This window comes from Schistocerca americana, chromosome 7 (assembly GCF_021461395.2).
Source record: "Schistocerca americana isolate TAMUIC-IGC-003095 chromosome 7, iqSchAmer2.1, whole genome shotgun sequence".
Lineage (NCBI taxonomy): Eukaryota > Metazoa > Arthropoda > Insecta > Orthoptera > Acrididae > Schistocerca > Schistocerca americana.
In genome coordinates, this window is record NC_060125.1 from 450,286,099 (window position 1) to 450,302,997 (window position 16,899).

Here is a 16,899-nt window from a genome sequence, read left to right on the forward strand (position 1 = left end):
CCACTGTCTGATGCCGTTTAGGCACCTGTGTGTCAACTAACTTTAATAACCACGGAATGCGGAACGTAGCACATGGTCCATTTTAAATCGTTATTTGGGCTCTTATGACAGCGCTAATGACACCCAAACATGAATGACAGTGCGAGGTGTCGAAGCATGGATCTATCCGAAGGCGAGTTTTATGTTTGAACCACTGTGGCATCTTGCTTGGCATGAGGATTACAAAGCAGCTACTTGAAGTTCAAGTACCGACTAAATTTTCGAAAGCCGGCTCTAAGGACTGGAAAATCTCGTGCCAGTGTGACTGGCGCATCTCTTAAATCTGTGGTGCGTAAAAGTTATGATGAACGAACTTTGTATTCCCACCTGACCATCGACATTTAGATGCTCTCTGGTTCCTGTATATAGATTTACTCGAATGTCAGGACCTTTACTTTGAAAAGGGCACTGCCAATTTCTTTAGCTATGCTTCTACAAACCTAGCATGTGTCACTAATGACCTCGTTGTCGTTGTCAGGAAATTAAAACGTATTCCTCCTTTCTTTCCTTCTGGCGTCCAGGCCTTAGAAAATGAATAAACGATTGTTCTGCATCACGCAATCATCCACGGCCTGATAATTGATTTTGAAATTGATTTTTCTATACATTCTCTGTTAGATGCAGCCTAGAAATTAAATCCGCGATCTAATACTAGAAAAATGTGGCCCAGAAGAGTAAGTCCCCGTGTTAACATTTAGTGAAACCACGGACTGCTCTAAATCTGGATGTCGGACGGAGTCTCGAGCCGCATACAACCCCAAAGGCGAGTCCAGAATTTTAACCACTGTGCCAGATTGCTCAACGTGTTGAACAAAGAAGCTGCTTGAAAGAGAAGTATCAGTTACAATCTCGAAAACCGAAGTTGTTGTCTTCATGCCAAAGACTGGTTTGATGCACCTCACCATGCTAAAATAGTCTGCCCTTTGCAAGTCTTTTCATCTCTCCCTAACTGTCACAACTTACATCCATTTAAATCCGCCTGCTGTATTCAAGTCTTGGTCTCCCTCTACTGTTTTACCCCCCCCCTCCCCCTCATTTCCCTCCAAATACTAAACTGAAGAATCCTTGATGCTCAGAATGTGTCCTGTTAACCGATCCCTTTTATTCAAGTTGTGCCGTAAATTTCTGTTTTCTCCAATTCGATCCATTATCTCCTCATTACTTATTCGAACTATCTATCTAATCCTCAGCATTCTTCTGCGGCAACACATTTCAAAAGCTTGTATTCTCTTATTGCACGTACTTTACATAGTCCACATTTCATTTACATACAAGGCTGCACCCCAGACAAATACCTCCACAAACTTCCTAGCACTTAAATTTATATTAGATATTAACAAATATCACTTTTTCAGGAACGCTCTTCTTGTTGCCAGTTTGCGTTTTATATCTTCCCTGCTTTTGCCATGATCAGCTATTTTGCTGCATAAATTATAAAACTCATCTACCACTTTTAGTGGTTCATTTCCTAATCTGATTCCCTCCGTATAGCCTGATTTAATTCGACTACATTGCATTACCCCTGTTTTACTTTTATTGGTGGTAATGGCGAGAAAGATTGATTACGGTTTTGTCAGGTACGCTGCAGGAGTTTAGTCTCAGTGGTTGATTATGGGTCTAGGGTTCGATCTCCAGTCAATCATAGGAATTTTTTTATCACCCTTGTGACAATGATTTTTATTAATGTTGAAAGCGTCATGTTGTGTCTTGGTTAGTCCAGAGATCGGCAGAAGGCAAGGCCATTTAAGAGCCCTGCAAAGGTTACACGAAAAAAGTGAGAAGCGTCGTACCATTTCTCTTAGCCAACCGCTCACAGCTTTTGTATGACGACAGTACGGATATGACTGACTTTATCAATATTTTCAGTCAGGAAATATGAAACGCTGCTTAGGCGGCCAAAAATGTAACTGAAAGACCGACCAGCATGCATGATTAAATACTTTCTGCAGGCGTGCTTGACCTTCTCTGTCGTATTTTGCTCAAACATTACGGTTGTTTAAGCTGCTGATCGATTTACAGTCATACAAGCTTATGCAAGCATTTCAAAGCAACAACGCTTGAGCATGCGTACCGACAATGTGCAGGCTCGTTGTGGCAAACGTCAGTTGAAGCAGTCTTCGTAGCGGTCTTAGTCGATCGGAAGGAAGAAAATCAGTAGCTTATTCGCCTGTACGAAAGGTAGCCATGTTTCTACAGCATTAAATCGGGAGCTTATTACTTTAAGGCAAAGAAGAATGTTGTCTACGTTATACTTGTAATAAAATACAAAGCATCTACCCCTTTCGTAAACATATCATTATCAATACGATTGTCCCAGAATCAGTTACAGGAGGGGAAAAAATGGAAGGAAGGGATGAAGTAAACAAGTCAACTCGAGTGTGTTACATGCAGTATCCACTGAGTCGTCAGGCACATTTTCTCTAGTGCTTCGGCAGATATTTGCAATTTCGTTTTTGCAGTGTGGAGCTGTAGTTAACCCAAGCAAATACTGTTAATCACGTCCAGTATCAACGGAAGGCGTGGGTTTGTTTCCTGGTACCAATAAAATTATTTTTAAAGCGGAATTTTACGTGCTATTTGATAGAGGGGCCCCAAATAAGTCTCGGGCGATATTCGTTTTAGCGATACGAATTAAAGGGCGCGTTGACTGCTATTGCCATGCTGCAGCATCTCGTTGTCGCCCCTGGAGTACTGGTTATTCTTCGTATTTTACGAGGCGTGTTTTTCAAGTAAGTACCGTTTTGAAATTAAAAATAGACGTGCTAAGATATCTCAATGATTTTATTTTTACATGAAAGCCTGTACCTTAATCTACTTTTCTACATAATTTCCGTCAATATTGGGGCACTTGTCATAACGTTTTACCAGTTTTTGAATACCCTCCTCATGTAAGTCTTCCGCCTGAGTTGTTAACCACTGCATCACCACTGTTTTGACTTCGTCATCGTCTTGAAGACGCTGACGGCCCAGGTGTAGATGGTAGTAACTGGGCGCGAGATCGGGGCTGTACGGAGGATGATTTCGAGTTTCCCATCGAAAAGATGTGATGAGATTGTTGGTCTGATTCGCCACATGTGGACGGGCATTGTATTGTAGCAAAACGATGCCCTTGCTCAACTTCCATGGACTGCTGCTTTGGTTCTGGTGTGACGTAGGCCACCCATGTTTCATCGCCCGTAACAATTTGGCTTAAGAAATCATGACCGTCGTTGTGGTACCGCTCAAGGAAAGTCAATACACTGTCTTAACGTTTGGTTTTGTGCACATTCGTCAACATTTTCGGTACCCAACGTGCGTACAATTTTCGGTAATTCAAGTGCTCGGTCACAATGCCATACAAAACACTACGATTCCATACAAAACACTACGAGAAACGTTAGGAAAGTCATCCCGCAAGGAGGAAATCGCAAAGCGTCTGTTTTCTCTCAGCTTATTGTCCACTTCCTGCACCAAAATTTCATTAAAGACCGAAGGACGCCCACTCCGTTGTTCATCATGCACATTTGTGCGGCCATCTTTAAATGCTCTCACCCACTTTCTTACCATTCCATCACTCATAATGTTTTCTCCGTAAACTGCACAGAACTCACGATGAATATCGATCGCTTTTAGGTCTTTAGCACTAAGAAATCTTATAACAGGCCGTACTTCACAGTCGGCGGGACTCATGATTATCGGAGGCATCTTAAACACTCAGTACACAACGTAAAATACGAAGAATCAGACTGTAATGGCGCCAGTACGTAGATTAAGGTACAGGCTTCATGTAAAAATAAAATTATTGAGATATCTTAGCACGTCTTTTTTAATTTCAAAACGGTACTTACTTAAAAAAACACGCCTCTTACTGTTCCTGTTAGTTCATATCGGTAAGACGAATGTCGCAGTAGACTAATTTTGGGTCGCTCCATCGAATGGGCACGTGAAAATCCGCTTTAAATATCGTTTTATTCGTAACGGGAAACAAACTCGCGCTTTTCGTAGACGCTGGACGTCGCATGAATGACATGATGAACAGTGTTTGTGATGACTCCAGCTGCACATTGCCAAAAAGGAAATACTGCAAATATCTGCCGAAACACCCGAGAACAAGTACCCGACGACTCTTAGGAGACACACCCTGTATAAGCGTATTTGATCGTTTTCATAGCCCGTTCACTGCGCGAGAAATGGCAACATTGGTGTCAGTTTTTGTGTGATGTTGCAGTTTCTACCATAATTGTATCTTACTTCTTAATCAAAGATGTTGCGAACAACAGGAGATTCGAATAATTACTCTGTTTATTCTGAAATAAGTACGCCAGTCATGTGGGTACTTCTTAATGTGAGAATATGTTTCTCGCTTCGTCAGCCGGTCTCTCTCCAACATATCGCGTTTCTTCTTCTGCTTTTTTTCGTTATAGAGGCAAAGCCTTAAAAACTAACAAATCGTCTTCGCACGAGCTCCAAATAGTCGAATCACAAACTGATGCTAGTACAAGCGTGCTTGTTCTGTGTAGAGGCAAAGGGTATTTCTGAATGCTTGAACAAAACGCGCGTTTGACAATCTTGCATTTACATCTGTGATACACGTTTAGACCACGCGCTGTACGCACATAAGTTCTTTACCAAAAACTAAATAAATTCTGAATGGAAAACATCTCGATGACAATGAGGACGTTATTTAAACTTTCCTGACATCAGCTTGTAGTTTCTCTGAGGTAAGTGCTTCGTAAGTGGCGGTACTGGCATTCAGTGTGAGGTATACATCATATTTTCAAGACGGACTCACCACCATTTCTGTATGCATTCTGACACCGTTTCTCAGTTTTTCCGTTTCAAAATAATTACCGTAACTGCAAACTCGGGTGTTTCCAGAGGTGGAAGTGCCACAGAAATGATCCGAAAACTGGAATGGGAAACGCTGTGCGTCGCCGACTCTAAAATTCCGAGTGCATTGAGATTGAGAAATTGAGACAACATATTAGTTCCTCCAGCATAAATCTGACGTAATGACCATTAAGGAAAAATTAAATAAATTCTGGCTTAATACAGAGGCGTGCCGACAGTATTCCGCGTACGGTCAGCAAGTGGAATAGAGAAGAGGGGAAATGGTTAGTACACTTTGTACCCCCCGGCACACACCGTACCGTGGTTTGGGAGTACATCTTTAGAAGTACAGACGTAATCGTGTTCTTCATAGTTTTGAGAAAGCGTCCAGTCACTGTCAATGTAGTGATAAAACATTTGTATTGCATTATCGCCGAGCGAGGTGGTGCAAATTTAACTCGCATTGGGGAGGACGACGATTCAAATCCACGTCCAGCCATCCAGATTTAGGTCTTCCGTGATTTTCCTAAATCCCTCGAGGCAAATGCCGGGATGGATCCTTTGGAAGGGCACGGCCGATTTCCTTCCCTATCCTTGGCACAGTCGGAGCTTGTGCCCCGTCTCTAATGACAGCGATGTCGACGAGTCGTTAACGCTAATCTTCCTTCCTGGAACAATATGTACACTTGACAAGGGCAACTTGAAACGTGTTACGTAATTTTCGGTGTACCTGCACCATAATAGTCTTACTTCAAAATCCACGGTGCTCACATTGCACGGATCTTTTCCACGAGCTGTTCCGTTGCGCAGTGATTTACTCTTTACTGAAACTCCACACTTCCACTTAGCTGACAAATAAGGGAAGGACGTAGGAAAACAATTTGTTTTGCGAATTGTGAGTCCATAAGTACTGTGTATGTTAATATACAATAATTTAAACAAATGTTCAGCATTTGTCAGAGATTACTTCCTTTATGACCTATGAGAATCTACGGGACATATCTGCTTCAGCGACTTAGGCTTCTATAGTCTTAAGATTCGTTAATGTTCAAACATTGAATGTACATAAATACAGAGCTTCATAGATATACGGGTTGGACAAAAATTTGGAAACACCAACAACACAACACAGCAGCATGCACAATACGGTATAGCAAAGCATTTGGCATTTAAAACAGTTCCAGTCGTCTCGGGTTGGTAAATACAGTTCATGTGTGGTTTTCATGCGAATCTTGTACCATTCTTCCAGCAAAACAGTGGAAAATTCCGGTAACGATGATGGAGGTGGATAACGATCACGGACCCTTCTCTCCAAAGTAAACCACAAAGGCTCTATAATACTGAGATCTGGTGACTGCAGTGGGCGGGGGATATGCGACAGTTCATTCTTGAGCTCAACAAAAAACAGACCTGGACGATACTAGCTGTATGAACAGGGCCTTGTCGTCCTGGAACATAGCGTCACCATTGCGGAACAAACATTGTACCATGGGATGAACCTGCTCAGCCAAAATGGTCACATTATCCTTAGCAGTTATGCGACCTTGCCGAGTAACAACGGTGCCTATGGATTACCACTATATGGCTGCCCAAATCATCGAACGCCCGCCGTGTTTCACTCTTGGGCGTAAACTCGGCCCGAAGTTGAGTTTGCATCACTATTTTTTAGTGAGGGGTTGTGAATTTCAGCTCGCCCGCAGTTCTCTGCTCATGGAGCTCCCTTCGTGTTTTTTCCTGTGCTGACAGGCTTCGCGAGTGTGACATTCATTTCTGCTGTGATATTTGCGGCTGTCGTAGTCTTATTTTTTGTCACAGTCTTAGCGGAAGATGTTTTTCCGCTTTCCTTGTATTCGGTATAAATCTTCGATACGATGCCTCTTCAAGCACCAAACACTTAAGCTACCTTGGTTACGGAAGAACTCACCATAGGAGCACTAACTGTTTGCCCTCGTTCGAATTCAGTTAGCTCCGACACGGTCACTTACAACTACACAAAACACTGTTCTGACCAGGACTGACATTTGCGACGTATTAAGGACATTGCAAAGATGCTGTTTGCGGTCAAATACAACAGCGTGATTCGTAGGCTCGGCTAGCATCTGCATTTATGTCAAGCAAGCATTTCTCGCTTTGTTTGCATATTTTTGTGCAGTTCCAGTAAATCATCATGATCGGTGGTAGAACAGCCAAGTTTCCGTTAAATTTTTATTCAGTTTTAGCCATTCGAGTTTAGGTACTTTCTTGTAAGAAACTCGTCACTTCCGCCATGGAATGACCCAGAAGAAAACTGCCGTCTTTTGCCGGTGTGTCGCACCGGCCTTGTGCCCCCATGTTACACATGGTGAACTATACGGGCACTATCGTGCTTTATCTCCATGGGTGCTTGCCAAGTGACTAATCGTTTTGTCCAGTGAGCCTGTCTTCGTGTGTGAGAAAGATATTGTACTTGAATTTGGCAAAAAAATGTTCTCATAGTATTTGTCATTCAGCTCACTGCATTTAGTCCAAGGAAGCTTCTGCTATATAGAGTAATAGAAATTTGTTTCAAACTCTGCATAGTACTCGTTTAGATCAGAAATGTCCTCTGAATTCGACGAAACTTTTTTCTGTAAATCTGATTTCTCGTTAGGGTAAAGAACGTATTAGTTGGTGCTAAATCTGAGGAATAGAGTTATTGGGAAATATTTTCCAAGCTGAACGCATATACTTTAATTCAAATAACACTACGGAGCAATCGCTTTGGTGCTGTGTAGAAGTCTATGTTTTCGCTGTAATCTCAGTTGCTAATTTTGCAGATCACCAGTAACGCGTTGCCTAATACAAGGAAATAACTGATTTCCCCTGTCTCAAGTAGTCAACCGTGATGATACGCTGTCTCCCGCCGTCCAAACTATTTTCATGTGTTTCCACCAACCCATACACTGTCTTCCGCCGTCCAAGCTATTTTCATATCTTTCCACCAGCCGTTGCTGCAGTTTGTCTCCAGGGTGTAATGACGGATTCACGCAGTTTGTCTCCAGGGTGTAATGACGGATTCACGTTTCATCAACAATCACATAACTTTGCTAGAAGTCTGTAGAATTATTCAACTTCTTTAGATGATGTTTCCAAATGTGTATATATGAAGATGGTATCTGTTCTTTCGGACATGTCCGAAAGAAAAGATACCATCTTCATTCATATATATATATATATATTTATATAATCTCACCGGCTATTTGACCATCTTTATCTGTGCGGATGCACAAACAGTGCCTGATCTCCTGCGGGAATCGGAAAAAGCCGCGAGTAATGAGTCTAATGGGCAGGGGCAGTATGAATATAGTGCGAGACAATAAGTTGAGAATGTGGGTCTCACGGGAGGCGTGTCAGAGATAAGTCCCTGCAGTCGCACTTTCTTGTGTGTTCTCTTTGGTTCAGATGGATAGAGCGTCTGCCATGTAAGCAGGAGATCCCGGGTTCGAGTCCCGGTCGGGTCACACATTTTCAGCTGTCCCCGTTGACTTATATCAACGCCTGTATGCAGCTAAGGGTATTCATTTCAAAGTAATTTCCAAATGTGCTTCCTTAATCGGGTTTGATCTGGAATCGAACACGTCATTAACACGCAGTCTACGTCACCAGATGGAAAAATTTCGTATGTCATCGTTCGTATGAGACGGCTGCCATCTTGAAAATCTCGCAATGCCCTTCTGCGTCCTCCACAAATTTTATAAACCATTTCTTTAGAAGAAAATACATTCGGGATTTCAAATACTTTATACTTAGATTACCACATTTGACACCGCTTATCGTCATCGTCTTCAGTGCGAAGATTGGTTTGATACAGCTCTCCATGCTAGTGCATGCCGTCTAAGTGTCTTAATCTGCATAACTATGGCAACCTACGTCCGTTTTCTTCTGCTTATTGTATGAACCATATTATTTCCCTACAATTTTTACACCATACATGCATCTTCATTAACAAATTAACTGTTTGTTGATGTCTTAGGATGTATCTTAACGACCTATTTATTCGATTCAATTCAGGACAACTTCATCAGTGACCCAGTCTCCCATCCAGTCTTCAGCATTCTTCCGTGGCATATTTCTGTCCTGCTCTTGTCTGTATTGTTTATCGTCCGCGTTCCATTGCCATTTTAAGTTAAACCCCAAATACTGTCTGAATGTTTAAAACATTTCTCAATTTTAGGAAAGCCCTTATTGCTATTGCCGAACTGTGTATTATATCCTTTTATTTCGGCCATCGTCAGATATTTTGATGCTCAAATAACAAACCTCAGCTGTATGGTACCTTCATCGTCCCCTTTCCACATTAGCTCTCAGGGGCGGCTGACTTCGACTACACTCCATTATCCCTGTTTTACTTGTACTGATGTTCCTCGTATAAACTGTTTTCAAGACAGTATTTACCCCGTTCAGCTGATCGTCAAGGCCGTTCGCCGTCTCTCACAGAACTACAATGCCTCGGCATAGGTTCATCTATCCTGTAAGAAACGATAATAAGCGCTGGTGCGGTGTCCTTATGAAGTTCTTCGAAGTTGGTTTCTATATTAGTCAGGGGCGCCTATACCCGGGGGAGGGGTATAGGGAAAGAGAAAAGTAAAGTGTAATTAAATGTTTTTCTTTAAAAAAAATTAAAATTGGTAATACACACCCTTTTAACATGGTCTGAACTGTAACTTTTTTAATGGCTATTTACAAGTCGGCATTCGTCTCCCAGAATATTAAAAATACTGCATACCCCCCAGATCTAGCCCCTCCACCCTTACAAACTATTGTATGGATGCCCTTGATGTTAGCTGCGACCCTCTTATTTTCATCAATATGTTTCATCCATGCTCGAAACTGGTGTTTACTGATTTATAGGAAAATTGTGACACAGATCGCTTACCATAGGGCCATAACTGTTACGAAGTTCGAAAAAACAATCGAAATAATCATATTTTAACAATATTCATGTCTCTTAATAACATTCCCCTCTACTTCGTAGAAATTACCGTATCAATACTTGCGTTCGCATGAAAAAAGGAACATCTTAAATAAAAAGGCAGCCTGCGTGTTAATGATACGTTTGTACATGGGCTATGGAGATGGAAAAGTATACCAAAGTGAGGCTAGAAACGTTAATCTGGAAAGGAATGAGTGGAGAAATTAATAAACCGATTGTTATGGGGTAACTCTGACAGTGGAATACCAAAAACGAGGTATCGTTCGTAGATGCAAAAAGTTCTAGTTGTTAACTTCGCAGTATAGGTAACCCTCAGCCGGCTTTTATGCGTATATCATGAGGGATTTGGAAAAGTAATTTTACAAATTCCCTTCGTGTGGTGTATCGTGGACACACACATCGTTAGTCCTGGGGTGAATATCTGAAAAACTGCGGTGTTTGTTTAAAAGTGGAAGTGTACAGTCCATAAGCCATAGTGAAATGGCATTGTAGCCACATACGAAATCAGCAGGAATGATTTTCATATACAGATATCCTAGTGGAAACTGTCTAGACTCTGACATGCTCTAGTGTTGAAAGTGTACACAAAGGATACACCCAAAGTACACCCGGTCCCAGCCTGCCTCAGGTCTGCGAGAATAAGAAAAATACGATCTGCATCCACAAGTCCTTGATCCGTATATACATTCCAAGTCATTTATTCGCATCCACGAATATTAACATATTGTAAACCACTTTAACACGTTCGGTACGCTGCAGTCCTGATGGTAGGTTTGCACCTGGTCTGGATTTTGTCTGCCGAAATCGGGCCTCATAGTCATCATTCCATAACACAAGAACGTAGATGCCGATCACGTCCACATTTTAATACAACATGATCTGTCATAATCTTTCCCCGAAGAACTTTGTCGTAATTATTGGATAGCAGTCCTTTAATACGGAATTTCCTAAAATTTCTGCAGAATATTTCCTCATCAGTAGAAAGGCAAACGAAGTCGTTTTACAAGTTATTACACCGTGTATACTATTAAATGCTATTCATGTACTTCATTTGTCTACGGTAGCTGACCATCATGTGCTATACATCTCAATGTAATAAACACTGCATTATGTATGTGTAAATATATGAGATAAAAGTTGGTGTTATCACTGATTTTAAACCGAATATGATCTGTGTCGTATGTGATATAAAAGTAAGAACATAGAGCGAAGATTACAGTGGTGTCTCAGAAGAATGTATATATACTTTGAAATGTTGTAGAAAATTTGTCCAACATCGACACATTCCTGGTTACTATCCGCGCAAACCAAGTTGACACTTGGCGCGGTGGCTGAAGGGAGCTACAGTAAATGGAAAATACCTTTACGGTCGTTCCCATCTGCTGCCGCGCCGAATATCAACTTGTTTTGTGCAAACCATACGAGTCACTATTGATTCCGTTTTCGCACCAAAGTGTCAAGTGTAATTTCTGTCCACACTGCTTGAATCGCAACCCTAGTTCGTCCAAGTTACGTGGTTTACGACAGTACACCACATCTTTTACTGTGCCTCATAATATTGATGCTTTTCTTCAACTTGTAAACACGAAGTAATTGTATGCCGGATACTCACATTCGCGGATGTCCGCATCGGGGCAGGTTTTAGTCTGCAATACTGCAGATATCCGCATCTGCGCACAACTCTAGTTAAGGGAAATATGGCAAATGGTATCACAAAACGACTAGGGAGGACAATACAAAACCGAAACAAATCTGGTCATCTGCAAGGGCTGTTAGTGACATCAGTATTAGGGTCCAGATATTCGTGGACGAGACAGGAACTAAAATTGAGGGAAGCAAAGCAAAGCTAAGCCGAAATGCTGAACCCTTTTTTCAAAGCTCCTTTACAAAAGAAAATCCAAGAGTACTGCCACAATTTAAATATCGTGCACTGTAAAAATGAGGAAAATAGAAATTATTGTGAGTGACACTGAGAAACAGCTGATATCGTTAAAACTTAGGCCTAACGGAACCCATGTAAGACACTACACAGATTTGCCGTTGTGTAAGCACATCTTTCAACCATTGCATACCCCAGATCACTGCAAGAAAAACGGTACCCAGTGATTGGAAGAATGGGCAGGTCATACCTATCTGCAAGAAAGGCAGCAGAAGTGATCTGCAAAACTACCGTCCAATATCCTTTACATCCATTTGTACTCAAATGTAGTGACGTATCTCCAACAGAAAGACCTCCTCCAGTCCAACCAACATGGTTGGCTTTCAATGAGTGAAAGTTTAATTATAACCCCCCTGCAGTCCAGAGCCTCGGAAATGTCACGGCCGCCACCTGAGGGACCCATCTGACTCACTTATTAAGCATTTTAACCATAAAACATAAAAGCATCGTTTTATAGCCAAAAGAAATTAACAATGGATGTTACACTGTTTAACTTGATAGAATAACTTGAAAGCGTTGTGAGGAAAGGAAGCAGAGGTCTTGCAAGACTGTAGATCCGTAAGAAATTATGTGGATGTGGTGTCAACTATCTCAGAAAAGGATTAGTTGGAAAACGCGTACCAGACGGGACTAAGGGGAGTGCTATTAATTACGCTGAAGGTAGGTTCACAAGTACGATATTTTACGGTGTTCCGGAGTGTGCTAAAGCGAGTCTCACATATCGCTATGAGACAGTGCACGAAATAAACAAACTGGGTCGCATGATTAACACGGATAATATACTTTTATACTTGAAAGTACAGATAACGTTTCACGTCCGCAGGCATAAAGCAAGTCGGAGAATATACTTCACCCGAGAATGTTCTCAGAAAGCTGTTTAAAGTGAGGTCTGTAGCATACCGCGAGCAGAGTAAGTTCTGTCGAGATTATGTTTTCGGAGCTTTACTTAGCAAAAACGGCAGAATTTATTTTGCTTGGAAGGCAAAAACAAAGAAAAAACTACTTCCCGAATGTCATGAACAAAGAAGGGGCGGCCTTTCAAACGACTTGAGAATAAAAACATTTTTGTTGTTATTTAGCAGACCCATGTTTTCTGACTGATGTACAAGAAGACTTAGGTATATACTAGACAACTGTGTCACTGATATTTTTACATGTTCATCATCATGTTTTCTCGCAGCATAAATCTTATATTGTGTTGTATCTGATAGAAGTAGACGTGTAAGAAAAATTAATAACTGGTTTGTTACAAACCAGCGATCTGTTTCTCGAAGGAACCGCATGGCCGAACGCATACTTGACGCGCGAGACCATTATGCATAGTACTATCTGGTGTTAGAAAACTCTGACAGAGTTCCGGTTTGGAGTCGATGTAAATGTCACGTAATCGTAAGATTCCGCTCGCTTAATTTTCCCCGAATGTCGAAAATTCGATAAATACGCAAGAAAATGCATCTACATCTACATTTATACTCTGCAAGCCACCCAACGGTGTGTGGCGGAAGGCACTTTACGTGCCACTGTCATCACCTCCCTTTCCTGTTCCAGTCGCGTATGGTTCGCGGGAAGAACGACTGCCGGAAAGCCTGAGTGCGCGCTCGAATCTCTCTAATTTTACATTCGTGATATCTTCGGGAGATATAAGTAGGGGGAAGCAATATATTGGATACCTCATCCAGAAACACACCCTCTCGAAACCTGGACAGCAAGCTACATCGCGATGCAGAGCACCTCTCTTGCAGAATCTGCCACTTGAGTTTGCTAACCATCTTCGTAACGCTATCACGTTTACCAAATAACGCTATCACGAAACGCTCTTCTTTGGATCTTCTCTATCTCCTCCGTCTTCCCGACCTGGTACGGATCCTACACTGATGAGCAATACTCAAGTATAGGTCGAACGAGTGTTTTGTAAGCCACCTCCTTTGTTGATAGGCTGCATTTTCTAAGGACTCTCCCAATGAATCTAAACTGGCACCCGCCTTACCAACAACTAATTTTATATGATCATTCCACTTCAAATCGTTCCGTACGCATACTCCCAGATATTTTACAGAAGTAACTGCTACCAGTGTTTGTTCTGCTATCATATAGTCATACAATAAAGGATCCTTCTTTCAAGGTATTCGCAATACATTACATTTGTCTATGTTAAGGGTCAGTTGCCACTCCCTGCGCTAAGTACCTTAAGTACCTATCCGCTGCAGATCTTCCTGCATTTCGCTGCAATTTTGTAATGTTTGTAGTGTTCGTGATCGCGTTCATAAGTTGTTGCCGCACATAAAAGTAAAATCGAAACGTAGTGCAACTCTTCCAGAACAGACTGCCGGACACGACAGACGACACATCGACAACCTTCTCAAGAGGGAGGGGATGCAGTGAGATGAAACTCCGTCAGAGAATACCCTTCGATTTTTTTTATCATACGAAATTGAGAACTTTCTCAGAGAATGTTCTTTTGCACTGACAATCTTCTATTTTATTCATAGGAGCCAGTGAATGTCCTGTGGTATATCCTAGTTTATCCAGAGTAAAGGTTGAAACCAGGATTGAAATTGGTCTGAAATGTTTAGCAGTGTTGTGTCACAAGATAAGGTGGAAGAAATGAATGGTTCAAATGGCTCTGACCACTGTGGGACTCGCTATGGTCGCAGGTTCGAATCCTGCCTCGGGCATGGATGTGTGTGATGTCCTTAGGTTAGTTAGGTTTAAATAGTTCTAAGTTCGAGGGGACTGATGACCTCCGAAGTTAAGTCCCATAGTGCTCAGAGCCATTTGAACTGTGGGACTTAACTGCTGAGGTCATCAGTCCCCTAGAACTTAGAACTACTTAAACCTAACTAACCTAAGGACATCACACACATCCATGCCCCAGGCAGAATTCGAACCTGCGACCGTCGCGGTCGCGCGGTTCCATACTGTAGCGCCTAGAACCGCTCGGACACTCCGGCCGGCTGAAGAAATGAATGATCTGAAAGCAATTAAAGATGTCAACTCCAGTAACTGTCTGACTGCACTCCGGCTCCTATATACAGTTTTTGAGCGGAAACTGAACGCTTTGCAGGGTGGAGTCTCCCGGGTGCAGAGCGGCGCCCGGCGCGCCATCTGGCGGCGAGTGGCGGCGCCGGCCCAGCAAGGCGTGGGCCAGCGAGCCGCCGGGCCTGGTGGTGGGGGCGGGCCGCGCTGCCTCCGCCAGCCCCGGCGCCGCCTCGCTCGACTCGGGCTACTCGGACGCCCAGCTGCCGCCCGCCAGGCCCGCCACTCCGGAGCCCGACGCCTACGCGGACATCCTCAAGACGCCCGAAGCCTTCAACGCCTCTTTCTCCCCGCTGCGCACAGACACGCGACTCAGCTGGCTGGCGGAACTAGAGGAACCGGTGAGTGCGTTACGAAGGTCATCAAACTTGTCGTAACTAAACACACCGGGCAAAAAATTAGTCACCCACAGGTGACGTCACGCTGACGCTACGTAACAGTACTTTGAGCCTCGATAATTGACTCAGTTCGGCAAGGAAAGGAACTCACAAACTTCTTCGAGTTTGTTATGTAAATTGGAGGTGGAAGGAGGGGGGGGGGGGGGGGTGAGAAAGGAAAAGGATGGAAGGAACTAATGATATAAGCTGCACTGGAACCTCATGCTGAATCAGGGGCATTCAAACCTGGGATCTGTTGCTTACTTAGCAGTTGTGTCAACCTCTGCGCCACCCGGAGACTGTATTTATCACAAGTGGACAGACTTTCTCAGTCCTTATCCGTGTTCTCCACACTTGCTAATATTAGTTTCCTGCTGGAGGTCGAAAGTAAATATGCGTCTGCACTTCAGGTTCTGGATTCATTACCCATCTTTTGGACATGCCCAAAAGAACATACACCTTGCATTCATATAATTGATTCTCCTTGACGGGCAATGAACCCACACGCTTCAGTGTGGGTGCACATTTATATTCGACTTCCAGGGGGAATCTAAAATTAAAGAGCTTGGTACTGTGGCACTGTGTGAGAATGTGACTCCGCTTGGGGTATTTCTGAGATAGTCCACAGCTTTTTGGTAAACACTGAGTCTGGGTAGTGCAGAGGTAAATGCAACTGCCTTGTAAGTGGGGGATCCTGGGTTCGAGTTCTGGTCCAACACACACTTTCACTCATCACCACTGATTCCACAAAAAGTCCCAATGTAGCATGCAGCTGATATCATTAGTTCCTTCCTCTGCTTTTCCTTCTCCCCCCCCCCTCCCTCCCCCCTCTTACAAAAAAATGGTTCAAATGGCTCTGAGCGCTATACAACTTAACTTCTGAGGTAATCAGTCGCCTAGAACTTAGAACTAATTAAACCTAACTAACCTAAGGACATCACACACATCCATGCCCGAGGCAGGATTTGAACCTGCGACCGTAGCGGTCGCTCGGTTCCAAACTGTATTGCCTAGAACCGTACAGCCACTCCGGCCAGCCCCCTCTTACAAGTTGAGTTTTCATAATGTGTATCACAGCTGTTCTTTCGGACATGGCTAAAAGAACAGGGACCATGCATTAATATAATTCTTCAACTTTGCCATATCCATCTGAAGCGACTCATATATATTTAGATCCTGTAGAGCTACCAAATTGCGGGGTTGTTGATTGCTGCATTTCACTCATCAGTGCAATTTCTAAAGGACTTGGATCGAGTGATTTAGTGTGCAAATTGAGGTGGACAGCGTGCCGGAGTGTTTCTGAAACCAGAAATATTTGTATGCAGTGCTGTCAAAATAAAGTTGTCACATTAGAAGAGGGAGTGTTCACAACTTACTCATTATGAGGGTTAGGATTAAAGAGCAACACTTACCATGGGACCGCGTCTGCTCATCACCACCAATTTCAGCTAGATTTTTAGCATATGTAGGGCTTGGCCAGAAATGAAAGTGACAGTATTGGGAGCTCCGGATGGCCAGGTATTTATGGAAAAAAGAAGAAGAAAAAAATAGCATAATAGCAGCAGAATAGCAGCAGAATAGCAGCATAATAGTAATGGCGAGTGTTTATCAGAGCTAGAGTATCAACAGGAGTGCCACAGGGAAGTGTGATAGGCCCACTGTTATTTTCTATATACATAAATGATCTGGCAGACAGGGTAAGCAGCAGTCTGCTAATAATGCCATGGTGTTTAGGAAGATGTCATCAT

At 42.8% G+C, this 16,899-nt stretch overlaps 1 protein-coding gene across 1 annotated transcript in view; it reads left to right on the forward strand.

The window, feature by feature from the left end:
• The first annotated feature begins 1,584 nt into the window (after window positions 1–1,584).
• LOC124622998 (protein inscuteable homolog) overlaps window positions 1,585–16,899 on the forward strand; it is a 97,922-nt gene continuing 82,607 nt past the window's right edge. The window contains exons 1-2 of the mRNA XM_047148788.1: window positions 1,585–1,616; window positions 14,803–15,115. Coding sequence (XP_047004744.1) covers window positions 1,585–1,616; window positions 14,803–15,115 — 345 coding nt within the window. The remainder of the gene's footprint in view (window positions 1,617–14,802; window positions 15,116–16,899) is intronic.